Raw genomic sequence first — 27,582 nt, 5'->3', positions numbered from 1 at the left:
GAGCTTGGAAGGATTTGCAAGGGAAATTTAAAGAGAGAAAAAGGGTGGCTGTTGTTGTCCTGAAGGGGAAGTTGTAGTAAAGCGTGTTTGCTCTTGGAGCTCTTAAATGAATTTCAAATGCCTTTGCCGTACGTTTTTCACAGAATCTTCATGGTTGGAAGGGACCTTTGAGATCAACGAGTCCAACCACAAAAAAACCCCAACCAAAACAACTAAAAAAAAACCTCCACAAAAACAAAACACACACAAAAAAAGACAAAAAAAAAACCCAACAAAAAATTGCCCACAAACAGACACAAACCAATAATCTCAGGCACTAGAGCATGCCCTGAAGTGCCACGTCTACACGTTCCTTAAATACGTCCAGGGATGGTGACTCCACCACCTCCCTGGGCAGGCTGTTCCAGTGTCTGACCACTCTCTCAGGAAAGTCATTCTTCCTAATGTCTAATCTAACCCTCCCCTGCCCCAACTTCAGACCATTTCCTCTGCTCCAGTCGTTATTCCCTTGGGAGAAGAGGCCAACCCCCACCTCTCTACACCCTCCTTTCTGGGAGTTGTAGAGGGCAAAGGTAGATGTGGAGGCAAAGAATTTGTAGAGGGACAGGATTTTATCCCTGTTCTTTTCCATACCTTTTATCCAAGGGCACCCGAGCCAGCCTGGAAAGCACCCTCAGCACTGGATAATGAAGCAGTTTGTCTGTCACTGTTTGTACACTCCTCTGACTGGCTTTAGGGAATCTCTTTCCCTGACAGAGTGTTGCTGTGGGTCTTTGATTTTGTGACAAGCTGGACAAGCGTTGCGAAGGACGGGCTTGTTTGTGAGGATTGGACTGGTTTTTTTTTTTTGGTACCTGGGAGCCTGTGTGCCCTGCAGGTTGGCTTCCTGCACAGGTCACAGACAGGGGTATTCCACGGGTGTTGCCAGCAGTACAAATAGAAAGGGAATTCCTGGAAGGGAATTTCCTGTGAACTTGATCTGATGGCTCCGGCAAGGGAAGAAAGGGAACACTGTCCATTTATCCTTCTAAAACAACTCAGGTTTTATGGTCTGTGCTGTCCAAACAAGCTGGAGACTAAGAATTATCCAGAGAGATTATTGTTTAAAGTAAGAATACATTAGAGCGACCTGTGGTCTGCTCTCAGGCAGCTCATTGTTAGGGATGGCCAAAATTGGCTAAGTGATTTATGGAATCAAAGAATGGCAGGGGTTGTGAGGGACCTGTGAAGATCATCTAGTCCAACCCCCTGCAGGTCCACCCAGAGCAGGTTGTAGAGGACCGTGCCCAGGATGGCTTGGAATGTCTCCAGAGATGGAGAGTCCACCACCTCTCTGGGCAGCCTCTTCCACCCTGAATGAAGTTCCTTCTCATGTTTAGATGGAACTTCGTTGGATTTATTCACGTTGCTCTGACTATAAACCTCAGGAACCTTCCTTGTTGGAACTGATTTGTTCTGCCAGCAAAGGGATGAGAAACACACGCACCTCAGCCCGTCCTGACGTGTGCTTGAATAGAGGCCCAAAGAGTTCCAAGGTAGCTTTCCCAACAGACATCCTCCTGTCGGGGATCTCTGAGGGCTTGAGAAAAAGGTTTGGCTTTTAGACATGCCCTGAGAAACTCAGGCAGGAAAGTGATGTGCAGAGAAGAGCCTCTCTTGGAAACCATCTCGCTGAGAGCATCTTTCCAGGGCATCCCATGAGGTTCAGGTGGGACTCTCTCATGGCCCTGGCTTTTGTCTGTATGCATGGTGGGCTTTTCCTCTGGCAGACCACCAAGGTTTTTTTTTGCTGCCAGTCCATATCCAGCTCTCCAGCTCATCCTGGCTGGGGCTGGTTTATTTGATTTGCTTGAGCTGCTGGTCTGTGAAATTGCCACCCAGCCTGTAGTAACTCCCAGTAGGATTTTTACCTCTACCTGCTTTAAGGCTCACTGCACCCGCAAATGGCTGGGCTTCTTGACTTGTTCCTCACCAGCTCCTCTCGTGTCCGTCATCAGCGTCGGTGGGGAGAAGAGAATAGCAGCAGAAAGGCTGTGAATGGATTTCATATCCACGTCCTCGGCGTGCTCAGAAATTATAGGGTCAGTGCTCCCCTCTTTGTCCCAAATGCTTTGGTCTGCAACAGGGACAAAGGCAAATTCTGGGTAAGTCAGTCCCCAAAACCTTCGTAGCTTAAAAAGCCTATAGGTTTTCCCATAGCCTTCTTTACCTTCTTCATGGAGAGTCTGACACCACAGTTGAACAAGTTAGAAAGGAGGAAGAATAAGAAATGGAGAGAGCAGGAGGTAGCTCATTTTTTGGAGGTGCAGGTCTAGTGAGGGAGCCTGAACTTCACGGCCAGCTACCCATCCAAAATCAGTCTGCAAATAGGTTCTTTATGTGCTTTTACAGCCTTTGATACGTACGTGCAACCTACCCAGGGAGGCGTGCAGTCCAGCATTTCCTTTGGTCGGAGCAAATCCAGTGGTTGATCAGACCCAAGCTGTGCTTGGGGAGTCAGGAACGCCAACTTTTGAAGGACAGAGGAAACTCTGGGTGAGCGTTTTCCCAGCTGAATTGGCTGACCCTGGTGGTTGATCAGCTCTAATCTCTGATGAATGGAAACAGAGGAGCCGTAGTAGTAACATATTTCTCTGCTGTGTCAACCCTGGGGCTTCCCCCACCACCTCCAAGCCTTGAAACCCTCCCATGGCCACCAGCCCACCCCTCCGCAGTGCTGGGACAACAGTGACAACACAGCCTGTACTGCAGATAACACCCGTGGGTGGTTGCTCTGGTGTGTTGCTGGCACCAGAGGAAGGTCTGGGAGATCTTTAGGGGGAAATCCCATCCTTAGAGAGATCACGCAGTGTGACTGCGCTGTCTCGGGATGACAAATCTGTGGGTTTTTGTTAATGCGCCGGATGGAGCTGTATTTTCAAGGTTTACCCCCAATTCCGTGGCACCTGTTGGCTGTCAGAGTGGCAGTGGCAGCCACGCTAGGAAAATAATGGCGTGGTGCTGACAGTGAAATATAAGCAAACAGCAGCATCCCTGAACTCCATGATGGTATTTGTGTGGAGCCTCATGCATCAAACGTCTTGTGGGAATGGATTCCCCATCCCTGCACGAGAAGGGTCGGAGGGAGTGGATGTTGTTTGCAAACCTCTCAGCTCAAACACAAGCAGGTGAGACTTGCTGTGCTGGGCCAGATGGTGGGCTCTCTTTTTCTCTGTCTGGTTATATCGACCCAATCCATCGAGGATGTGGAGTTTGGGAGGAGGGGTGGCTCTGAAACAGGGATGCGCTTTTTACTCCCTGGTGTGAGGCTGCAGCTGGGGCTCTGCTGGCAAAACGTGTCTTCCCACCCAACAGATGGGATCAGAGGGACTTCTGATGGCCATCCCCCTCCCCTGCTCTCCTGTGATCTCATTGCTGGGGGCCAAGGGGGCTGAGAAAGTTTCTTTGCACTTATTGCCCAGGAAAAATGACCTTCAGGCAGAGTAGTTCTTGGGGGGAAAAAAGCTTCCCCAACCGTGACAGATTTGACTATAAATCTCCAGTATTAATGCCCGGGTTCCCAAGGTCTGTCATCCTGCCTGCTGACGAGGCACGTGAGGTGCTCGAAAACAACGTAGTGACTCATCAGTCATTTTGGAGGCATGTCAGAGAGCTGTTGCTGCAAGCGGGGAGGTTGAAGGAACCCCGTGAGCACGCTTGGGGGGTACGTGGGGCAGATGGGAGAACATCCTCAGCTGGGAGCGTGCACAGGCATCCCAAAACCTGAGAAGGCTGGGGTTGTGCCACGTGCGAGAGACGTGAGTTGAAAGAGGAGGAGGAGGAGGTTTGCAGGAGGTCTTTAACAGCTTGAAAATATCTGGGGTGAGAAAGCTCAGGTCTGGAGCCCTGGAATTCTCCTGTGGGATGAAGACCAGCTGCTCAGGGGTCCTGAGCCCCATGGTTGCCCAGGGTTTGGGGGGTTGTCTTTGCAAGGGTTGGTGCCACTTCAGTGCCACGTTAGTGGCAAATAACATCCAGCCAGTTCTCACCCGCCGCAGGAGGACAACCCTGTTGCCAGCAGTGACATTACTTTATTTGGGTTTTTGTGACTTTCTCCGTGAATAATTCTTAAAGAGGGAAAGAGTATATCTTTTTTTTTTCTTTCTTTTTTTCTCCCCTTTATTTTTCTTATGGAAAGAGTCAGACTGGTTTTAAAATAGACTCAGGCTGAGTATCTCTTATTGGAACAGGTATTAAGTTAGTTATGAATTTCTTGCACTTTGGGTCCTGGGAAAATCCTTCCCTTATTCCTTTTGCATTCACTCTTCGTTAATAAGGCTTATTAGCACTCTCTAATAATGACAGATAGAATCTCAGCCTAAATTTGAGGAAATTTTGGGAGTTACCTAGGCCAGGGTGCTCTCTCTACAACCTGCCAAGGACAAACGCTAGAATAAAGGGCAACAAACAAGAGATGGAGAAGAAGAAGGGCTGTCTTTTAATGGGCTGGAGGAAGAGAGCTGTGTTTCTTACTGATGGGAGGAAAACACTCAACGACCCTAATGAAAGGCTGGAAACTCCTCTGGCATGGTTGGTTTGGAGGAGTTGAATATAGGGTGAGGTTTTCCTTTGGGTTTTTTGGCTGTGAATCACGCTATGGAAGTTGATGGCACCTGCCAAATTCTGGGGCAATGCCCCTGGGGCTGCAGGATGGCTCCTCCTTTCAGGCCTGATGCTTGAAGACTCGAGGGAATTATATAGGACTAAATAGCTGGCCGTGGCCTCACGGTCTGCAAATCGTTATTTCAGATGGAGAGAGCAGGGTGGATTTTCTTCATCCAAGTGGTAAAACAGCTCAGGAAAGGTTCAACTCTCCCGAACGGGTTTTCCCAGTTACAACCATTATCACTGAGCTGCCCTGTCCATGCTTCCACTGTACCCTTGGGTGGGGAGGCACCCATTGTTTGGACCCTGCTCCTTTAAACTAAGAAGCTTGCTTGTTACTTGCTGATAGGATGAGGAGTAATAGTTTTAAACTGGAAGAGGATGGATTTAGATTAGATACCAGAAAGAAATTCTTTGCTGTGAGGGTGGTGAGAGCCTGGCCCAGGTTGCCCAGAGAAGCTGTGGCTGCCCCATCCCTGGAGGGGTTCAAGGCCAGGCTGGATGGGGCTTGGAGCAACCTGGGCTGGTGGGAGGTGTCCCTGCCCAGGGCAGAGGGATTGGAACTGGATGATCTTTAAGGTCCCTTCCAACTCTAACCATTCTATGAATGTTGTTCTGAGCAGGTATCACTGTCCAGTTCTGGGGTACCCAGCTCAAGAAGGACAGGGAAGAGGGGACAGCAGAGGGCTACAAAGATGATGAGGGTCCTGGAGCATCTCTCTTATGAGGAAAGGCTGAGGGACTTGGGGCTTTTTAGTCTGGAGAAGAGAAGGCTGAGGGGGAATCTGACCAACGCCTATATATACCTCAAGGGTGGGTGTCAGTCTTTTTCCTGTGGTGCCCAGGGACAGGACAAGGGGAAATGGGCACAAACTTGAACATAAGAAGTTCCATCTAAACATGAGGAGGAACTTCTTCACTTTGAGGGTGGCAGAGCCCTGGAAGAGGCTGCCCAGAGAGGTGGTGGAGTCTCCTTCTCTGGAGACATTCCAAACCCACCTGGACACATTCCTGTGGGACCTGCTCTGGGTGGACCTGCTTTGGCAGGGGGTAGACTGGATCACCTAGAGAGGTCCTTTCCAACCCCATATGATTCAGTGATTCTGTGATTACAGCCTGGGTCCTTGGTCCCTCTGGCAGGTGTTTGCAGTGCAGTGCTATTCAGAGCAGCGAAGCCCTTCAAGGGAAGAAAATCAAATTTGCCTGCAGGAGCTGGCAGCAGGAGCGTGGATCGCCAGAAGGCACTTGATAAGCACAGGAGGTTTCTGAGATGCTGTGAAGGGGCATGCAAGTTAGAGGCTGGTGCTGCCAAAGGGGCTGGAAAAATACTCAACGTACGTGATGCAGCTGTTGGGGCAGAGGTGGCTGGGACTTGTCTCTGATCTGTACAAGTAGCTGTTGGCAAGTAGACGCTAAATTTGGTGGTCAATACCTGTTTCTCCCTCAATCAGGGCTTCAGGAGAAAGAGAAGCTTTGAAAGTCTTTACTTTGAGCAATTGAAAGAAAAAGCCTAAAACTGTGACTTATTGGATCACTTTTCTCTTCATGGATTTCCACTTTTAGAACAGTCTGTGAAACCTCAGTGATTGCTTTCTTTTTGCCTTCAAACAACCCGGCAGCTGGGATTTAGCATAGAGGGTTTTTTTTTTTCAGCTTGGATTTTAAAAGTTTATTTGTTTTTTACGTATGATTAAGGGAGGTTTTTTTTGAGTGTGGGCTGGTCTAGACGCCAGGCAAGGGATGCACGGGCTCAGCCACTGCTTCCAGCTCTGGTCCACCTTGCAGAAAGAGCTGGATGCAGCCAAGCTACCACAGGTCACCTTGGGCCATAGGGAATGTCCCAGGCTGATGTATGCTATGGGCTGGGGGTCTTGTTGGGGTGACTGACACCATGACTTAGCTCTTGGAAAGTCTACTGTTGAATGTGGAAGCACGGTGGGGTGAAGGACCAGGAACACGAGGTCTTCCACTCAGTATCTCTTAAAGTTGGGTCATCTGGCTGGTCTTCTGCCCGTCCCTAAAGTGAATATAACACTATAGAGAAATGACAGCTTATAAAAGTGAGTGGTGGAGGAAAGTTGAGCCCTGCTGGAATCCCTGGGACAGTCCTGCCTGCTGTTGTCCATCTGCCTCACCCCGTGTAGCTTCAGGTCTGCAACACGAGGGTTTTGCAAGCATCGCTGCTTCCCTCTGCACCTTTTGCTTCTCTATCTTCTTAACAGGGTGACAAAGAACATGGAAAAACCTGTTTTTTTTGGTCCAAAACATAAAAATGGTCTTGTTCTTAAGTAAAGACTTAACTAGGGTGTTGTTTTGCCCCTCGCCCTCTGCCAAAAATGCAGCGATCTCTGGAGCAAAGCTTGGGGGCAGCAAGTGAGATGACTGCCTTGGAGCAACACCCTGTGGAAGGCTGAAACTGTTCTGGTGGGAGGATTTGTGATTTCAGACATGTCACACGTACTGTGTAGGCTACGATTTGTGGTACGCAGGCAAGGACGAGTTTGGGCTTGTTGCTAGCCCGAGGGATTCCATCAGTCTTGGAAATAGCCCTTCACTACATCCTTCCTCACCCCATTTTCTCTTGCTGCTGTGATGAAATTCCTGCAGCAAGTGCTCCCTGGAGTTTTGAGACAAAATGCACCTGGGCAGGGAGGATGCTGAATAAGGAGCCCCATGGATGCTTGCAAGGTGTTGTGGAAGCTACCAGGAGCTGTTTTGCATAAAGTCAATTAATTCTGGTACCCGACACTGTCCTTGTTCTCTCTGTGACAACTTCTGAGCCAGTTGTTTTGTGGTTTTTAAGGAAACTCAGGCAGGCTGAATGCTGTGCATTTGCATCAGGGTATGTTTTTTCTGCAGGTGCTTCCACAGAGCCTTGGAAAGCTCTTTCTGGAGGTAGGTTGCATTCCATCAAGACGTAAAGGCGTTCCCACCTGACCGCCGTGACCATTTCCACCGTGTGTACAGCCAGTTGCCAACCCTCAGAGCAACAGTTGTAGAAGCAGTTAGCAAGAAATCCTTTGTCTGAAATATGTTTTTAATAAACCATTCACTGAATATATTCAAATAACAAATAAATTCCCGCAAACCCCAGTCTATTTGCAGACAACTAGCAAATGAGAAAGGCTAAATTAATTGAATGCTTTAGTCACTAGGGATAATGGTCCAGCTGTAACAGAGCTCTCCAGATGTTTGTTTGCAGAAGAGTATGCTTTCATAGGAAAGGAAAAACACTCGTGGGTATATTAACTCAGAAACAAGTTTACAGCTGTGTGCTTGTGCTCTCTGTCTTGCACTCCCACCAGCGACTGCAGAGCTCCGTTCCAAGGTTTCCTCTTGCAATAAACAGCCTCTTTATTTCTCGCTCATTGTCCTCCTGGCCACATTTAGACATCTGTGACGTGCAAAGTGAGGTAATGGCCCTGTGAAAGCCTCCCAGGCTTCAACAAACATCACCCTTGCTGTGCTCCGGGGTGTACCACGTGCTGCAAGTACAGCTGGACCGGTGCTGCTCCCAACTTAGGCTGTTGTGGCTTGATTTTTCCCTTTTATTTGGGTAAGTTTGCTGCACTGGACCATCGATTGGTTGAACAATGTGCTGTGTGTTGTGTTCAGGCGGCTAGGAGCTTGCAGGGATGAGTGGAAGAGCTCTGGGGGATGGAAAAGGGGAATGCTCCTGGTTTAATTTCATCTAAAGACTGGAAGAGCTAATATTGAAGGAGCTTTATCAGCGCTTTGGAGTCATCAGTCCAATGCACTCCATCCATTTCCCTTAGTCTTATTTTGTTTCTGTTGTTGAACAGCCCAAGCTGGTTTTGAAGCCTCGTAGCTGAAGTGCCCCATTACTCATAGGCGAAAGGACAATAGAACATGGGGCCGCTCTTAAATGTCTCTCCACGTCGGCGTCATTAATAACCGTAATGCTGGCATCACTTGCTCCTAAATAGCCTCATTTATCAACAAGCAATTTACTACGGTGCTGTGGCGGGGACGCAGATAAGCTGGTGCCTCAGATACCCAGGCACCACCTGCCAAGTCTCTCCCCACCTTTTCGTTGGCACTTGAGAAAGAGGAAGAGAAAGGGAGGGAGGTATGGTAGGAAATTCAAGGCAGGGTTGGATGGGGCTTTGAGCAACCTGGTCTGGTGGGAGGTGTCCCTGCCCAGGGCAGGCGGGTTGGAACTGGATGGTCTTTAAGGTCCCTTCCAACTCTAACCATTCTATGATTCTACTCTATGATTAAATGCTCCATCCAAGATGTGGCAGTTGTTGCCAGCCCCAAGGAGTTGGGTTGTGCTTGGAAGAAGGCAGCTTCAAGTTCAGGACCATTGGATGAAGGGGTTGATGAGTTGCACGCGTTGTATTTCCCTAGGCTGTCACCTTTGTAAAGAATCTTCCAAGCATCTGGTTGTTTCTCTTCGTTCCCTGAAAGATTTTGGTAGCTTCTCAAGAGTAAGAGGAGTAGGAAATGTAACCTTTCCAGAACTGACTGTTTTGGGCTTCATATAGAGAGGTTGGTGCTGGTCTCTTCTCACAGGTAATTAATGACAGAACAAGAGGGAATGGCTTCAAGCTCCAACAGGGTAGGTTTAGACTGAACATTAGGAAAGAATTTTTCACAGAAAGAGTGGTCGGGCATTGGAATAGGCTGCCCAGGGAGGGGGTTGAGTCACCATCCCTGGATGTGTTTAAGAGCCATTTAGATGTGGTGTTGGGGGACATGGTGTAGGGGAGAACTTCGTAGAGTAGGGTTGATGGTTGGACTCGATGATCCCAAAGGTTTCTTCCAACCTAGACAATTCTATGATTCTATTTGTGGCCCATTTCTGTAAGCCTGGCTTTTACCGCAGCCATATTTTGGAGATCAAGAAGTGCTAACTCAACTCCAGGGAGATAAATCAAGCAGAGATTTCATTGCGTCTTCATTATAACGAGGCAGAATTCATCACCTGGCGCGTGTTTTGAAACCTCGGAGAGTTACGGTGGCAGTCCAAGGCCAGTTTCCTTACGGATCTGAAGTCTGCAGACAAAAATCTGATTCCTGGTGCCGTTTCCTTCTGGCTTTGGGCCTTTTGACGCACGTAGCAAAGCACGCTCGTGCTGGAGCAAAATACCCTGCAATATTTGGGCTGAGGATGGCTATATTTATTTGTTCCCCTCAACCATTCAGAGAGCGGAGCAGCTGGGCCACAGGCAAGCTGTAGCACTGAAGGTTTTGTATTCCCCGCGAGGCTGAGAGCCTCGGGGATGTTTCAGCTTTTTGTAAAGCACAGATGAGATTTCAAACAAGACGTGAATGAATCTCGTTGCTTGAACTTCACTCGTGCAAGTAAAATTTGCTGATGGCTTTTTTTTCTTTTTTTTTTTTTAATTTTTCTTTTCATATTGATCAGCTCCTCATCTTGACGGGGTTGCGGGTGGAGGAAGGGGCTCCTGTCAGGCAGCGCGATTTTGGAGGTGGCATTTTATGCTCTGGCTCGTCCCTGTTACTGGGGCACAGCTGGTGCTGCACCCCTGGAGCACTGATATTCGCCTGACTTCTCCGTTAGCATCGCTGGTGTCATTGCCTTACTCTCCTGGGGGGTGTCTTGTCTTACACCCTGTGGGTATCTTGCAACCAGGACAGTCCTGGGACCTAGTCCATAGGCAGCGCGATCTAACGAGCTTTATCTCTGACCTCATATTAATTGCAGAACAGCAGCTCTCTTCTAATTAACACAAAGCTATGTTACCTTGCCTGGGTAAGATGCAAACTCCTCTGTGTGTCACCTTACTCGTAAATCATTTATTTACACCAAATAGTAAAGCACCTCATTGACTATGCTTATGAGGTCCTGCTTTTCTTCCGTTTGCCCTGGTGCATCTCTAGAAGGTTTGTTATGGCCAAAGAGAAGCCACAAACTCAAGGATGCTGGGTCAGCTGCATCTTTTAACCTCCTCTGCCCTCCTGCTTTCTGCAGCAAGTGGGAGATGGCAGGGGGCATATACCCCAGTTTTTTCCAAGTTGAGGAGAGGTGATTCCTATCTGAATCATCTCAGTGGAGCTCCTGTTAGTTCATAGCATCCACTAAATAGAAAGTAATCCCTGGAGCTAGGATTTGGTTTCAGAGGTGGCATTTTATGCTCATCCCTGTTACTGGAGCCTAGTTCCAGCCATCAGGCTGGTTGGTCCCCTCTGGCCATACGGTAGCTCTCAGTCTTCTACCTGCTCCCCTTTCTGGTAGGGAAGGTGACATCTTTTATGCCTTGGTGGCATTATCCCCTAGGCTATGATGAAGATTAGCCTAGTGAGGGTCCTGTCTTTCCTAGAGAGAGTCCATGGTTTGCTTCAGCTGGTTACCCTGTCTTTGTGGCCCACTGAAAGATACCTCTGAAAATATGGGTGTTCAGCATCCCTGCTGCTACTTGGTTGTAGCTGGCAAGACACCTCTGGCTAATCAAAAAGGGCAGCAGCAACAGGTCACCTACTGAAATGGTTTCATCTGACCTGTGGAGCTCTTTGCACGGTGTCGTAGTTTCTCTGGCAGGATCAGGAGTTTCTTGTTATCTCTGCTCTTGCCAGCTGGCAGTCAAAATGCAAGCTTGCCTGGCTTTGTTTAGAAAATTAATCCTCTGCCTTTCAGCTCCCGAAATGGGACTGACCCCAGCACCGTGGTGCGGCAGAGTTAGTCTCTGTGCTTGTTTGTACAACTTGTTTGGTCAGTTGGCATAATGTCTTGTTTCTGGAAACACCGTGACTCTGCACTAACATCAGTCACTACAGAAAGCCCTGACCTCAAAATCCGTGGTGATTTAGAGTTCTCCCCTAAGCAACAGCTTGGAGTGATTGCTTGGGAGGAATCTATCTCTGCATGTAATCAGTAAAACTCCTGGGAGGAAGGTCTCCTCACCGTGTCCATGAAGACCCTTAGCTGTCCCAGGAGAGGTGAGATGTTCAGTTCCCTGCCTGTGCTGGTTGGTTAGTTCACGTTGGTGGGATAGCTGACAATCAACCTTCTTGCTCTCTCCAACTCCCTGACAGGAGGGTGTAGCCAGGGGGGTCGGTCTCTTCTCCCAAGGAACAGGCGATGGGACAAGAGGAAATGGCCTCAAGATGCACCAGGGGAGGTTCAGGTTGGAGAGTAGGAAAAATGTTGACCCAGAAAGGGTTATGAAGCCTTGGAATGGGCTGCCCAGGGAAGGGCTTGAGGCACCATCCCTGGAGATATTTGAAAGCTGGGTTGACATAGTGCTTAGAGACATGGTTTAGTGATATTTTTTTATCAGAGTGAGGTTAATGGTTGGACTAGATGATCTGGAAGGTCCCTTCCAACCTAGACAATTCTATGATTCTGTAATCACACCTTTTAAAGAAAAGGGTGACCTTAAGGAGGTGCACTCAGCTGTCTTTAGTTCAGCTGTTACTTTCATGAAACTTGTAGGAACCCTATGGTTTCTTTTGTGCTGCAAATCCTTCTGTGTTGGGCTGCAACATGCCAGGGAGGTTCCTGATGTGTTGGGCAGAGGATGGTCATTGCCATTGCTGGAAGTGCCTGTTGGAAATGTACTCTTGTAGGCTCTGGTCAGTGAATTAGCTGGGCATCTCCCCTATATGCATACCCATTTTTCAGAGAACTGTGGTCTTCTAAAAGCTGGCCATCAAGGCAAGCGTTGGTGGGTTGGAAAAATAGCATTTGGGGAAGGAGGTCCTGCAGCCAGCATGAGATGTGAGATTCCTACAGATGGATGGATGTGTGTGCATCATGGTCCTTCTGATAAGGTGGAGAAGTGTGAGTGTAAAGGCAGGTTTACTGGTGAACGCCTCTCCCCAGCACCGAGTAGGTTCAGTTAAATATTTCACCAGTGACTAGGTGTCCTGAGTCCCCTCTGGTGGTCTTCACCTCTTTCTTGGAACTTGCCCAGTGTCCAGGCACTGGTGGGAAAGCAGGGTAAGGTGAAGGTCTCGCCATCCCTAATGATCTTGGTTTTCTGCCTGTTACTGAGGTGCAATATTCATGCAGAGAACTGGGTGGTATTTCCTTCCATGCCGGTACCTGTCACAGAGCTTCCTTTAACCAACGAGTGTTTAATTAGTTTAAAAATGATTTTTTTTTTTTTTTTTTTTTTTTTTGAGGGAGCTGGAGAGGTCGGGAGAAGGTGGAAAGGAACAAAGGGAAATATTCCTTACTTTTTCTGGGCTGTTTCTTATTTCAAAAATTAATTAGAAAAGGATATTCTATGGATTTAGGGTTTAAACTTCGTGCAAGGCATGTTAATCAAGACAATATTAGCTAGATTTTCCTTGAGGAGTGAGTGTAGAGGAGGTTGTACGGAGTATTGGGAGTGTTTCGGAGCCAGGCACGAGGCAGCATGGAGCAGAGCTTGTGGAGGTATTTAGCAGCACGACCATGCAGAGGGAAGGGGTTTGCCCTCACTGGTAGATAACACCCTCCTCCCTGCTCCTCAGAGTTGCCAAAATTGGGGTTTGGATCTCATCAGGGCTATTCCATGATGAGTTTTGTAGCATCTTCTCCATGCCTGTTTTAAAAGCCCCTGGGAGATGTTGGGGGTTTCTGCCATTATTTAAGGAGATTTCACCAAAGGAGATTTCACCACTGGGAAGTTTCTGCTAACCCCAGGTTTATGTTTTCCTTTGGTTTTTGAGTTTATCCCGCCTCCTCCCACCCCTATACGTGTGTCTCATGAATAGCTGTTAGTCACGCGAGGGCAGCCCTAAGGAGCATCTAATATTTAGGGGGGTTTCAAGAATTCCCTTCCCCAGCCTCCTAGGCCAAGCTGTGCAGGTATGGAAGAAGATCTCCACTTGATTTCCATTTGGCAGTGCTCAGAAATGAAGGCAATAGTCCTGCCGTGGTTGAATTGGAAACGGTTCTTCCCTGCTTTGTACCATCTCGTGCACGCTCCTGAGAATTGCCCCAGTCTTGAGGAAATCTCAGGCTCCGTAAGGCATTGCACCCAGGACTTTCCTGGGCATCTTGTGCACTCCTGTCTTCAATTTACAGCTCTGCTCTAAAATACCAAGTTAATCTCATGTGATTTCCTCCCCGCCCTCCTCCTTTATAAACCCACAGAGCTCAGTGCTTGTATTTCTCTTGTTGTTTGTTCTCCTTTTTGTATTTCTTCTGTGAGTTTACCAAGCATGGGCTTTTTCCACTCTAGAAAGCCTAAATGCTTTAATTTCGCAATTCCCCGCTGCTCCTCTTGTTCTCTGACCCTTCTCAGACAAAGGTGTTAAGTGAAGCACCAGTTAATTTCCTTTTAAAATTAGTTTAAAACATAAGGGCCTCGAATGGTGGACTCCCCTGATGCTGCCATCCTTGTGATGGGGATGTTTTCCTTCCTCTGCTTGGGAACAGCATCACACCCCAACTGGAACCGTCTCTCCTCCTTCCTCTTCTGTTGTGGGGATGAAGAGAGAAGGACAGATATCAATAAAAGTGAATGAGACTTTTTGACAGAGCAGTTTCTGCAGGGAACTTTTTTTTTTTTTTTTTTATGGCGCAAACAATGGATGGAGCGGAATTTGCATAAATCTCATTAGAAAAAAGTACAAGTTTCATAAATCTTGTGATAAATTAATGTGATATCATTCCAAATGTGATGTATTAATTTTAGGATGAAATGAATGGGTCTGTGATCATTGTTGGTAATTACGAGGCTTCCAGGCAGTGTGGAGAGGAAATTATTTTTAAGAGGGTTTTTTAAGTGCGGGAACCCTTTTCATACTGGTAATATCTTAACAGACCCAAGACTCCTTCTTTTACAAGTGTGCTTTTTCTTATTCCACTCTTTTACCTTCTTGAGTTTTGGTAGTTTTTTTTTCTTTTTTTGTTTGGTTTGGGGTTTTTTTGATGCAATTGTATTTACGTCCCTCTCTCACCCTGATACAGCCCGCTCCTTTCCAAACAAAAAAGAAACAAAAGTCCTTGCAGCTTTAGCAAACTATGCATGTTCTTCCTTGACCTGGGGACAAGGGCTGTGGGTTTCCTAGGTAGCCAGAGGGCAGGAATTACCATATCCTGGCCCGAGCAGGCAGGGAGAAAGGAGAGGCAGGTACCCCCTGATGATGATGGGGATGAGGGATGAGCAATTTTTTTAGTCCCCTTTTTCAGGCAGTTCTGGAGATGCCACCGTGGTATTAAGGTGTATGGGTGATCTCAGCCAGCCTGGTTGGAGAGTTTTGGTTAATAAACTGCTAATAATTACTATTCTATATCATATATATTAATAATAAATAATAATAAATGGGTGCCAGCAAAGGAAGCAAGGGCTGTGACTTCCGTCCGCTGGGAAGACTTGGCAGTGGCATGAAGACATATGTTTTAAACTGGTTTCAGAAAACTTGCTTGGTATCTGTGGCTCTGTAAGACCTGTTTGAAGGTTGATGGAGGGGAAATTGCTCTGTCTTAACTGTGTTGACATAGGTGTTGACTTCAATTGGAAGCGTGTCACTTCTGTACCCACATGCGTGCCAGCAAGCCCAGTGGCTACATGCACAGCATCTACTGGAAAAGCCTCAGATATTCTCTTTATTTTACTGATAATGTCAAGGAAGCTCAATATACCCTTGGGTTTTGTAGTTTTCCCCTCTTATTTTCCTTGTAAATTTAACCAAATTGTTCAGTAAATACTGATGTAAAGCAAAAAAGGTCCTCTGTTATGGCTGCTCTTGGTGGGAACTCTTGGCTCTTCTTTACCTCCTGCTGTGCTCTTCCCTTTAAACAGCCTGAAACACCCTCCTGCAGGTCTCTGCAAGAGCTGGGGTGAAATGAGACAGGCAATGGCTCTTTCTGAGCTTTACCATCGTCTGTCAGGTGGTCTTATGGATTCCATCTCGCCACTGACTCCCCACTTAAAATAACTAAATGCAGCGGAGAAATTACAGGCTCTGTCTCCTGCTCTGGCTTCGAGCATCTGAACAGCTAGGGAAAAAAACCTCTCTGCTGTGTCTTTCACTTCCCAGCGTGATAAACTCGCTCAGAAATGGCTTTGACTGCACAGATTTGTTTTCCCTCTTCTCTGTCACCTCCGTGTTTGGCTCCTTTCCCTCCTGTACGTGATGGGTGATGGCAGTAGCATGTGTGGTTACAACACTACCTTGTCCTGGGCTTTTCTCCCCGTAATTGGTGAAGATCTCCTGCTTTTCTGGTAGTAGAAACGGTTATTTTCTAATTTATTTATTATGAGACCCTTTTTTAATAGGTGCTGGTGTCTCCTTGCCCTTTTTCCTCTCGCTCTGCAGCACCTTAATGGGAGTGGAGGCAGCCTTGGTGGTGGGGTAAGCTGATGCTTCCCATTAGCACCTGGAAAGAGAAGCGTGTAACGTTGAGCTCAACTTGAATTGTAGGAGTGGAAAGTTTTTTTGCTGACTTGTTCTGGAAAGTTTTGGCTCAAGTGGTTGAGCCCTTTCTGTGCAGGAGGCCAGAGAGTATCTGTTGAGGTTGTGCTTACGAAACGAGCTGGCAGCTGCCTGCTTTGGGAGAATGGCTTGGAGATGGATGAGTGGGTTGCCCTTGTACCTCTGGTGCGCTTTTAGGTGTCCCTGAGCGTGTCTGAATGATGTTGGGCAGGCTTTAATCTCAGCATGCTTACACACTGTGAGTTTTGCTGTTATGGTTCACCCAAGACGTGCTCCAGCTGTGAGGAGCAAGATCTTCCCAGCAATAGCAGTTTGGAGCATGTGGTGGTTAATTTTTGGAAGCCCACATCTTCTGCATGAGGGCCACGAAGATGATCAGATGATTAGAACACCTTTCCTGTGAAGAAAAGCTGAGAGAGTTGGGGTTGTGCAGCCTGGAGAAGAGAAGGCTCCGGGGAGACCTTATCACAGCCTTCCAGTATCTAAAGGGGGCTACAGGAGAGCTGAAGAGGTATTTTTCACAAGGGCATGTCGTGATATGATGAGGGGTAACGGCTTCAAACTGGAACAGGATAGATTGAGATGAGATATTTGGAAGAAATTCTTTGTTGTGAGGGTGGTGAGAGCCTGGCCCAGGTTGCCCAGAGAAGCTGTGGCTGCCCCATCCCTGGAGGGGTTCAAGGCCAGGTTGGATGGGGCTTGGAGCAACCTGGTCTGGTGGGAGTTGTCCCTGCCCAGGGCAGGGGGTTGGAACTGGATGATCTTTGGGTCCCTTCCAAACTAAACCATCTCTGATTCTATATAATCCATGGCCCTCAGTGGCATGGACAAAGAATGTGCTCCAGGAGGCTGTGGGTGACTGGGAGGAAGGCAGGAATGGAGAGACCTTGGTGGTCTCCTGTGCATCCTCTGTCCCCAGCTTGTTGTTGCTCATCGGTTCTGGGAAAGCCATGAAACCTCATCCCAAACACGGGAGCAGCTCCCACTTGCTGTGGTGGCCTCCTGCTTGAAGCTAGATTCTGCCTTCCGTTCCTTGCTAGAGGGTCACTATCCTCTCCCTCACATTGTTTAGAGATTGCTCAGCAGCACAGAAATATTGGCATTTCATCTTTTCTTTTAAAAAAAATCTTTGGGAAAACGTCATGGAAGGGCCTTTTTTTCTTCGTTTATTTTTTTATGAAAGGTGAAAGAGAAAATGAATTACAGGCAAAGAAAAAGGAGCAGGCGACAAATGAGAAGAACAGGGCTTGAATTTCAAGATCAGATCCATCAAATCCTGACACAAAGCACATCAGAGGCCAGCCTGCCGTGATGAACTGGGCTAATTGGAGCTGCCTGTGCTGGGATGAGTGGGGCAGGAAGGCAGGGTTGCTGGCTAGCAGCTAACACAAGGAGAAACAAATGGGATGTGATTTGTTCCATCTCCTTTCCAAGGAAGGAAGGAGAGAGAGAGCCAAGGAAAGATGGTGACAACTACTTTGGAGCAAAATTGTGGTGGTTGCCTTCATGTAAGGGGACTCCTGGCTGCAGGGTGTGGATGCTGAAAGGATTTATATGTAAATAAATACTGGGCTGGTTTGAGGAGTTGAATAGCAATGGAGGGCTCTCTGTGCCAGCTTGTGACCTTGGTTGAGGACCATAGGCACTGCTTGGGGCACAGGGGTTGTCTCCCTGTGCTGTGTCCCTCCCTCCCCAGCATGCCCGTTGTCTCTGATCTGTTTGCTGCTACTACTTAGAAATTTCTGGCTTTTTATTCTGCAAACCCCCTTGCCTGGATGCTGAAAGGATTTATATGTAAATAAATACTGGGCTGGTTTGAGGAGTTGAATAGCAATGGAGGGCTCTCTGTGCCAGCTTGTGACCTTGGTTGAGGACCATAGGCACTGCTTGGGGCACAGGGGTTGTCTCCCTGTGCTGTGTCCCTCCCTCCCCAGCATGCCCGTTGTCTCTGATCTGTTTGCTGCTACTACTTAGAAATTTCTGGCTTTTTATTCTGCAAACCCCCTTGCCTTTAAGCTGAGTGCCTGTGGAGCTGGCAGCCTTCAAACAGCTCTCGGTAGCCGTGGCAGAAGACAGGGAGCCAAGAAGCAAGGTGGTGACCATGCCCACAGATATGATCCAGAGCTCAGGAGGGGTGAGAAATGATGAGCCAAGGAGAAACAGGCACTGGCTTTTGAAAGCAGGGATTAAAATGCTTTTAGTATTAAAGTGTAGCTGATGTCTGATGTCTTGAGCCAGCAGTCAGTGGAGAGATTCCTGTTAACCCCACTAGGGTATGGATCAGACCTTTTTAGAGAGCGCCTTATTAAGCAACTAATTGGAAACCTGCCCCTTCTGTTGGATCCCAGTGCTCTCCATTCCACCCCAGCCCATCCCTTTGCAGAACCGAGTCAGCATCTTGCTCTTCTGGCAAGCTTCTTCATCCTCCAGCTCTTTCCCTGGTCATGGGGTTCTGCACACCCGAAACCCTCCAGGAGCTTTGAGTTTGTTGGTCTCTTTTCCCAAGTAATAGGCAATAGGACAAGAAGAAACAGCCTCAAGTTGCATCAGGGGAGGTTTAGGTTGGATATTAGGAAAAGTTATTGACCAAATGGGTTTTCAAACATTGGAACAGGCTGCCCAGGGAAGTGGTTGAGTTGGCATCCCTGGAGGTACTTAAAAGATGGGTATACGTGGTGCTGAGGGAAGTGGTTTAGTGAAGTACACCCTATAAAGCAGCCAAACCTAAAAAAAAAATTAATAAAATCCTTGCAGAAGAAAGCAAGAGGTAACAACAATAAAAAAAAGCTCCTGAGGTCAGTCAAAGTTCAAGACTTGGAATAAGTAGAAAATCTATGTTGTGTGAGAAAGAGGGAGAAGTAGCCGTGATTGAGAGAAAGGAGGCAAAAGGAGACAAGATAAATTGTGATTATCTGGTGGAATCAAGACACTTAACTGCCCTGTCTGATTCCTGAGGGGAAACAAATGGAGCCTATAACTTTGCACTGCAGAAGGATAATTTGTCCCTGTTTCTTCAGCCCGCGGCAGAGCCAGGTCGGCACTTGGGCTTGTGGCTGCTCAAGCAGCATCCTCAGAGGGGTTTCTGGCAGATGTGGTGCTCCCTGGGCTCTGCACGCCCCGTGGGAGTGGGACCTCTGCTTTTTGATGGTTTCCCAGTGATACAGACACTTATGCAAAGGTGCTAGGGCTGCTTTTGCAGTTCTTTGACAATTCCTGTGGTGCTTCCATGAAAGCCAGCGTGGAGTCCAGCCATGGAGCTGAGTGTCACTGGGTGGGGTGAAAGTCTCTTGGTCTGGTTTCATCCATGGCTGGTTCGACAGCACCTTCCCTGGGATCACCTTGGAAAATGAGATTTCTTGGGATCTGATGAACGGTGACCACAGCCCAGATATTCCAGCTGCGTGTGTTTGCCTTGTGCTACCCACAAAGTCTGCTCCTCCAACCCTGGTGGGGTCAACTGAGAGCAGGGGAGAAAAGTAGGATTAAATAAATAGGTGTTAAAGGAACCGGGTGGAAGGTAGCTCCCACAAACTTTTATCTTGGACCCCCCAACCTGGAGTCTGATCACAGAGGTTGAAGGAGCCCAACATGCTCTGCTGTGGTCATGTCCCACTCCATCCTGCGTGCCTGGCTTACGCTACCTGCTTAAATTTAGCTTGCAAAAATCAGAATAACAAACGGCAAAGCAGTTGTGAAGGCTCATTTCTTATTCCAGAGTTCGGTTTCTCATTATCTTATATTTAATTTGTTACTTTGATTTGTATTCTATGCTTTCTTTATTATTACTTTTTTCTATGATGAATTGGGAGGTGCTCTTAAGTTGGGATGGTGATTGCTGGCTGATGGACAGGTAAGGGAATGGGTAAAATAGCTGTTAGTGTTTGGTGCCTCACTGGTGAGGGTTTGTTTAAGAAGGTATTTTCCTGTGATACAGGAGAACAACATGCAGTTTAGAAAAAAAGAAAATTTGAAGAGGGTATAGGAGCTGAATGTTCCCTTCCCTCTTCTTTTGCTTGCTGAATCTGTCCTTGATTTTGATATGCCTGGACTGGAGAGAGGACAAGTCCAGCGTGCTTTTTCCCGGTTTCCCAAAATCCCAAGGTGCCTGTCTGCGGGTGGGATGATGCACTCTGCCCAGAAATGCCTTGCCACCTTCTCCAGGCTATCCTGAATTTAGGAAAGAAATTCCCTGGTGGTGGGAGGTAACTGTAAGGCAGAGAGGCAGAGAAGAGTTAAATGTTCGTTTGCTGGCTGATTTCTTTGTGCAAGTGGATTTGCAGCGTACACACCATGAATGCCACTATGATTAGAACTGGCTGGGACACGGTTTTCCTATTCAGCAGGATTTTGAAGATTGTTTCCCTTCCACTGTGAGTTACAACTGAGCCCGAGACCTTTTGGGGTTTGAAGTATTTGCAGTTCTGGAAGGAATTGCAGATACCCTGTTGATCTAGGGGTTTTGTATGAGATGTAAAGGGGGAAAGTCTCTTTCTCCCATTAAATTTGGCAGAATGGAGGCACGACCCTGGATTTGTCTTGTCCTAATTACTGGCTGTCACTGTCATGGGGATGGTCATAGTCTTGTCCATCTTCTGGGGCAAAGAAACCTTTGCTAAGCATGGATTCAGATGTCCTGCAAAATACAACCGAGCTAGCAAAGGTTTTTATATCAAGGTTCTGAGGTTTGAGAGTGCAGGGTCAATCCAGTGTTGGCTTCACTGAAGAGGTGGGAGCATTGCAGATGAACCAGCTGATCTCAGTGATTTGGGGGGACTCTTGCTTTTGGGTCTTTGTCCAAAATGTCTTTGATCACGAGCTGTCCCTCACCTGCAACTGTGTTGGTGGAAGGAATTTTTTTTCCAGTGGTAAACTGTACTTGTTCTTTTTTTTAAAAAAAACCCTGCTATTCCTTCTCCAAATAGAAAATTGTCTGGGTTTGGGCATTGAGTCTTGCTGTGTTTTCTTGCTCTGAAATAGTCATCATTTAAGCATTACATTTTGTCCTCATCATAGATGTGCTCAAGATGGCCTGAGTCATCTCGTTCTTTGTCATAGTTGAAGCAGTCCAAGATTTTAAAGTCCTTGTCAAGATTAAAGTGTCTTTGCTAGCTCTTGAGCATTTGTGGCTTCCTCTTGCACCTAGTCCTGAAGACCATGCAGCCAGCCAAGAAGCTTGCAGAATTGCAGCCGTGGCATAACAGGTTATACAGCCCTAAAGTCGCTCCTCCAAGTGCTCAGATTGTACTGTGACTCTGCCAGCCAGGGCATGGAAAGAGCTCCTTGTGTGCTTGGATCCCTGGTCCTGCCAGAATGGCTGTTTCCAGGATAGAATCACAAAGTTGTCTGGGTTGGAAGGGACCTTCAAAGTCATCTAGTCCAACCATCAACTTAACTCTGATAAAAAACCATCACTAAACCATGTCTCTAAGCACTATGTCAGCCTGGCTTTTAAATACCTCCAGGGATGGGGCCTCAACCCCTTCCCTGGGCAGCCCATTCCACGGCTTCATAACCTATCAGTGTAAAAATTACACATACTATCCCATCTGAACCTCCCCTGGAGCAACTTGAGGCCATTTCCTCTTGTCTTATGATTTGAGAGAAGTGACCTGTGATGTCCTCCTCTGCAGTGCTGGTCCCCCAGCCTTTTTCAAGGGCGTTTGGAGCAAGGTTGTGAGAACAGATTTTTACCAAACAAGCCCAGATTACCAATCATTTCACCTGGCTGCTTGGTCATCCCTGTTATTTGCTGTACTGTCGCCTGAGTTTGTACCGACAGCAGTTTTACATCGTGCTAGGATGTCCCTCAATTGCTGTCGGTGGCCTTGGGACCCGTCAGGCAGCTGGGTCTTCGCTCGAGTGCACTTCATCACTATCATACAGTGCTAAATTTTTAATCAGAAAGTCACGCAGTGCTAAGTCAAATGCCTTACAAAAGTCTATTATTTCTTCGCAGTTACCTTTATCTGCCAAAATTGTAATCTTATCAAAGTACAAAATCAGGTTTGTTTGACAAGGTCTATTTTCCATAAAATAATGTTGACTGGCATTAATTATGTTCCTATCGTTTAATTCTTTATTATTGGAATCTCATATCAGCTTTTTCCATTATTTCAGCTGTGATTGATGTCAGGCCAACTGGTTGGTAATTGCCTGGGTCGCTCCGCTCACCAAGCTGTGCCGCCACATTTGCCCTCAGGCCTGATAGAGCTTCCCTCATCTTCCCAAATGGATGAAATTTTGGCATCCGTTCTCCTTGACCAGATGTTTTGGGACTGTAGGGTGCTCTCATACCGCCGAAGATGGTTCATACAGAGCTTGTTCCCCTCCTCCATCCTTGGGGCCAGGTGACCAAGAGATCTCCCACCCTCATCTCCACCCACCAGTGTTTTTCGTCCTATTTTCTCCCCTGTTCTGCTGAGGGTGGCTGGGTGGGTGACAAGCAGCCAGCCATAGTTGATCTACCACACTAGACTTTGAACACCCTCAGAGGTGTCACAGAGAGGCCCAAAATGATCTGAGGAGGCTCTTATGGGGCTGAAATGGATCTCCAAGGGTGGTGGCTGTCCCTTGCTTTCAGACTAGTAGAAGCCATCCTACTCTGGGAGCAGGGTGGAGTTCACAAACAGGACACATGGCTCCCATGAAGCAACTTTGGAGGGTCCTGGTTACCTCTTGGGCATAGTCAGGAGGAGACATTTGTGACTGCATGCCCGTGAGAGATGGCCGAGTAAGGCTGTTGTTGGTCAGGGTATTCAAGATGCTGCAGAAGATGTTTTCAAAGATGATTTGGTAGAAGGTAGTGAAGGATTTGTCCTAGCATCTCACTCTCTCTGCCAAAAAGACCAACACTTGTGGCAGCTGCTGTGTTCAAAACAAAGCCCAGGTTTGTGTCTGCCTCCAGGCCCTACCAAACCCCTAAGCCTTGAGGTGCCCGTGGGCATCGTGTCCATGCTCTTGGCCTTGGGATGTTTTTTTCCTGGGACCTTTTCACACATGTTGTATCTTGTGGTGTTGCCCCTCAGTGGGGGAGAGCATGAAGGAGGCTGGTACGTGCTTACCCAGAAGAGGGGTGAGTTCCTCCACTGCCTCTACTGCTTGAGATTGCCATGTTTCTGCTGAGCTAACGTGACTTTCTCTTCTGATAAGGGCAAGGGAGGAGAGGAGCTGTGGGTACAATTGATCTGTGCTAGAGAGAACAGTAGGACAACTCAGCTTGGCTCCTGCTGCTGCTGTAAAAATGTTTGAAGCATTGTGGTACCATGGGAAAACAGTTTGGGGATGACTTAAGGGAGAAAAGCAGAAGACCTGAATATTTTTAGGATTTCCCCTATATCCTGTATTTCATTCATGATTTCTTTCCTCTCCATCTCTCCCAGGCTCCTCGGTGACTCAGCTGTTGGCCCGGGACCTGGACAATGACCCGCTGGTCTTCGGTGTGGTTGGGGAGGAGGCCAGCAGGTTCTTCGCGGTGGAGAGCATGACCGGCGTCGTCTGGCTCAGGCAGCCCTTGGACAGAGAGGTAATGCCTCTTTCTGCTGGGTGGAGGGTAAAAAACCATCTCTGCTCACATAAATGGTAACCCTCCACCTTCTGTGGCAGCTTGGGTGTTGCTCCCCTGAAGAGCTGGGAATCCTCCAGGCATCTGATGTGTCCCCATCGGAGTCTGTCCCCAGCTCAGTGGGGACACAGGGAATAAGCAGGGAACTCTGGTTCCATCTGGCTTGTTGGTTTTCCTGGATCCCAGAATAACATTTACAAGGTTAGAAGTAAAGAAAACAATAAATGAAACTGATCTACCAAAGATCAGGACGTTCATACATTCAGGGAAACTTGCAGGCTCCCTTTTTAAACCTATATTCCAACGAAGTTCTTTACTTGAAACTGATCTACCAAAGATCAGGACGTTCGTACATTCAGGGAAACTTCCCTCTTTAAACCTATATTCCAATGAAGTCCTTTACCTCACATCTCTTCATACGCTGCTTGTTCAATCTCATAATGGCTTTCCATCATCTTGTAGATTCGGGCTGCCGGATTTGGCAGGATTTGGCAGGATTTTTGCCTCGGAGCTGTTGCAGTGGTAGTTTTGGTGTGCAAAGCTGATATCCCACCCAGGTGCCTGGACCTTGCCGCGTTCCTGGAGTGAGGAGGAAGCGATAGCGCAGGTGCTCCGACGTGAGCACAGTAAAACTGAGAAAATACTGTGTTACTTGGGGAAACGTTCTTAATTTCCCCTGTGTTCCTGGTGCCCGTGTTTTGTATTTCCTTTGCCAGCGGCAGCGCCGTGAAGATAAAGCCCCATTAGCACACCTCAGGCACTGGTGGTCCCTCTCGGAGCCGGCCAGATGTGAGGATGGGGAGGAGCGGGGTGGGGGATGCTCCTCAGGCTGGGGGAGGGCAAACCCAATTTCACAGCGTTAAAGAGCGAAGCTCTGGAAAAATCAAACCGTTTTTCTTCACCCCTCTCCCCTCCACCTCCCTGTGCCAACAGCTGCCGGCGTGAGTCATAAATCTTCCCTTATTCAAATGCCTACAGCTTCCCAATACTTGTGATAACAGCCTTAAGCCAGGGAGGGTGATCAATAGATTTTTTTTTTTTTAGGTGTCTTTTGGTGGGAGGTGGGAAGGGAAGGAGCTGAGCAGAGCATGCACCAGGAGAGGAGCCTGCACCCATCAACTTATTTCAGGGGCTCAAAGTCAGCAGCGCATGGAAGAGGGTGAAGACAGACCTGTGCATGGCTTGGTATGGACACAGGAAAGGTGTAAATGGTGATTTATGGTGGAGGAGGGAGCAGGATGGCATGAGAGGGAAGGGATGGAGGTGGGCAGAAGATGCCGACCTGGCTGCATGCGATGAAAAAGTCAGGGGAGAGAAAGGCATCCAGCAAAAGTGGAGGGGAAAGAAAAGCAAGAGAGAAATTCTTGTGCAGCGGAGGAGAAAGAGAGAGACTCGAAAAGGGAGAGGCAGTCCTGGTAAGGTAAATGATGCAGGAAAAGGGAAAATAGATAAAAAGAGGAAGGAGTGAACGTATAGTGGCAAAACAGTTTTTGAAAGATTTTTCGCTCCCACAAAGATCAGAAGGAAAACAGGTTTTTAAAAAAAGACACACCCTGAGTCTAAAAAAGTATGTGCTAAAGTGAAGGGTAGAGACATAAATTAGCATGTGGCAGCTTTCTCTGATTATTTTATCAAGCTTTTAAAAGTGAATGCTCAACAGGTTGTTTCTCCTCTCTTGTTTTTACCTTGTTTTCCTACTGCTTTGTCCCTTGTGGTGGTACCAATGGGTAGGGGGGAGCGGGGGTGAAAGATGCTGATGCATCCATCGATATTTCAGCTCTTCCTTCTGCCTGCAAGCATTGCCCCGAGGCAGGAGCCTAGGAAAGGCTTTCTCAGGTTAAATTCCCCAGTTGTTTGGACTGGGGGGATTGGGAGGGGACAGATGTGGGGGCAGGAGGGGTGGACGCTCTACTGAGCTCTTCCCCAAAGCCTTCTCCAAGACAAACTGCTACCCTGGTGCAAGCAGAGCTCCCAATCTGGGTACCAGTGGCTGCTGCTGGTCCCTGAGCTGCTCTGATGAGGAATAAATCAACCAAATCTACAGCACAGAGAGCCATTTCAAGCTTCCTTTCCTGCTTTTCCTGCATGATTTTTTGGAAACATCAGGTTGCTGTGCTCTAGCGACTCGGGGTGGGAAGGGATACAGGAGAAAGGAAGGAATTGCTGGGACTAGAGGAACCAAAATGCAGATCATGCCCAGGTGCCAGATAGGTGTGGTCCATCCCTGCATGATTTCTTGGTAAAATGTGAGCAAAACGAGGGTTGGTGGAAAAGAAAGGTCAGGAAGAGAAGTTCTGCCTCCACTGGCAATATTTCCCTGCCCTGCCACTAAAATAATCCCCTCTTCCCTGCTTGTCCCTCACCCCAGCACCAGTGACTTCGGTATATTGTCATTTAAGACCAAGCTCTTAACTTCATTAGAGCAATTAAGGGGCAGAGAGGCCTGCATAGGTGTTTTTTTTTATTTTTATTTTTTTTGAATGGGTTTATGGCATTTCAGCAAGTTCTTACTACAGACCCTGGGCTTATCCCAGTGTTCACAGCTCTGTGACATTCCAAGAGCTGCTGCTGGGCAGGTACGTTTGGGGAATCAGCTGCAAGATTTAGGCGCCCTCGGTGAGACCATGTTGGGTTGTCATCTTGAACAAAAGCTAACGGCACAGCTTTTTTTTTTTTATTTCCTTTGGACTTTCCTCTCTTTTTGCATCATCCCTGTATCTTGCGGCGGGAGATGGTGCCGGGTTGTGGTAACACCGTGGGTGGAAAAGTGCTTTTCTCTGCTTTTCCACTTATTCCCTCTCGCTGCCTGCGGCGTTGGGGATGGGGAGGGTGTGCAAAGAGAGCTGGGGCTTGCTGGCACACCACAGAAGGTTAAACAGCGGGCTCCTCTTGTCTACTTTAGCCCAGTTAGCTGTTTAAAGCCCTCGATTATTAGTTAGGGAGTGGGTTCCTTAGTCCCCACGTCCTCCTGACCCACGGCCAGGCAGCTCCTCGCCGTGCCCGTGAAACACTCCGGAGCCCCGCTGGCACTGATATTTCTCTGCATTTTATACTCAACGCAGGTAATTGCACTCAAGCACTTCTCCTCTTCTTGAAGGTCCTGAAAGCATTTTGCATGTAATAATATTGGCTAACAGTCCCCAGCCTGCCATCTGCAGATAAACACTACAGTATCTTTAATTATATGTTTTTCTTCTCCTTCCCTTTCAGACCAAGTCAGAATTCACGGTTGAATTTTCCGTCAGTGACAGCCAAGGGGTAAGTGTGACTTCTCATTTCATGGTCTGCGGCACGGGCAGGGGAAGGGAGCGGGGAGGATGAGTGTGGGTTGCCAGGGGACCTTCTTCTGCCTTGTGCTGGTGGGGGTGGATCTGGGGAGCGGGACCACGGTCGTCGTTTGCCAAAAACCCAAGTCAGAAGAAGCGGCTGTAAGCTTGCTTTAGGTTTTAAATCCATGCGTGAAGCTGACACCCCTCTCCTGATGTCATCCTTGTGGCCACAGGTGATCAAAGGGACAGTCAACATCCAAGTGGGAGACGTGAATGACAACGCCCCCCAGTTCCACAACCAGCCCTACAGTGTCCGCATCCCAGAGGTAGGGATCATTGCCGCCGCCTCCCCAGGCAGCCTGCCTTCTGGCTCTTCCCTCAGTGGCCACACTTACTGCCTGGTTGCCACCACAGAGCTGGATGCCCGGCTAGCTGAGGGCCACCAAAAGTTACGGGACTGTCCTCCTACCCTCACTGTGCTCGGAGGGAGGATTAAACCTCTGGAGGTTGTTGTCTGAAAACAGGCAGAAGCAAAGTGAGGGCATTTTGGGTGTTGGGGGAAGGCAAGTGGAAGAGAAGGTTTGGAGATGGGAGCCTTTGCAGGCTTGGTGACCTCTTTCCCATCACAAATGTAAAGTTTGAAAATGGCTGTAAATGAGAATCTGTTTCTTTTTCTCTTCCTTTGAGCCGGGGGGGATGCACAGCTCTTGTCACAGGGGTGACCTAAGGTGGGACTAAATATTTCTCCAA

At 47.9% G+C, this 27,582-nt stretch overlaps 1 protein-coding gene across 1 annotated transcript in view; it reads left to right on the top strand.

The window, feature by feature from the left end:
- The window catches only part of LOC106887014 (cadherin-23-like), a 59,603-nt gene extending 32,253 nt beyond the window's left edge, over positions 1–27,350 (top strand). The window contains exons 4-6 of the mRNA XM_014940353.1: positions 23,382–23,524; positions 26,774–26,821; positions 27,066–27,350. Coding sequence (XP_014795839.1) covers positions 23,382–23,524; positions 26,774–26,821; positions 27,066–27,350 — 476 coding nt within the window. The remainder of the gene's footprint in view (positions 1–23,381; positions 23,525–26,773; positions 26,822–27,065) is intronic.
- The last annotated feature ends 232 nt before the right edge of the window (positions 27,351–27,582 follow it).

The sequence above is a fragment of the Calidris pugnax genome, unplaced genomic scaffold (assembly GCF_001431845.1).
Source record: "Calidris pugnax isolate Ruff unplaced genomic scaffold, ASM143184v1 scaffold39, whole genome shotgun sequence".
Taxonomy (NCBI): domain Eukaryota; kingdom Metazoa; phylum Chordata; class Aves; order Charadriiformes; family Scolopacidae; genus Calidris; species Calidris pugnax.
Note: the sequence above shows the minus strand (reverse complement) of the source record. Positions and strands in the feature narration are given on the sequence as shown.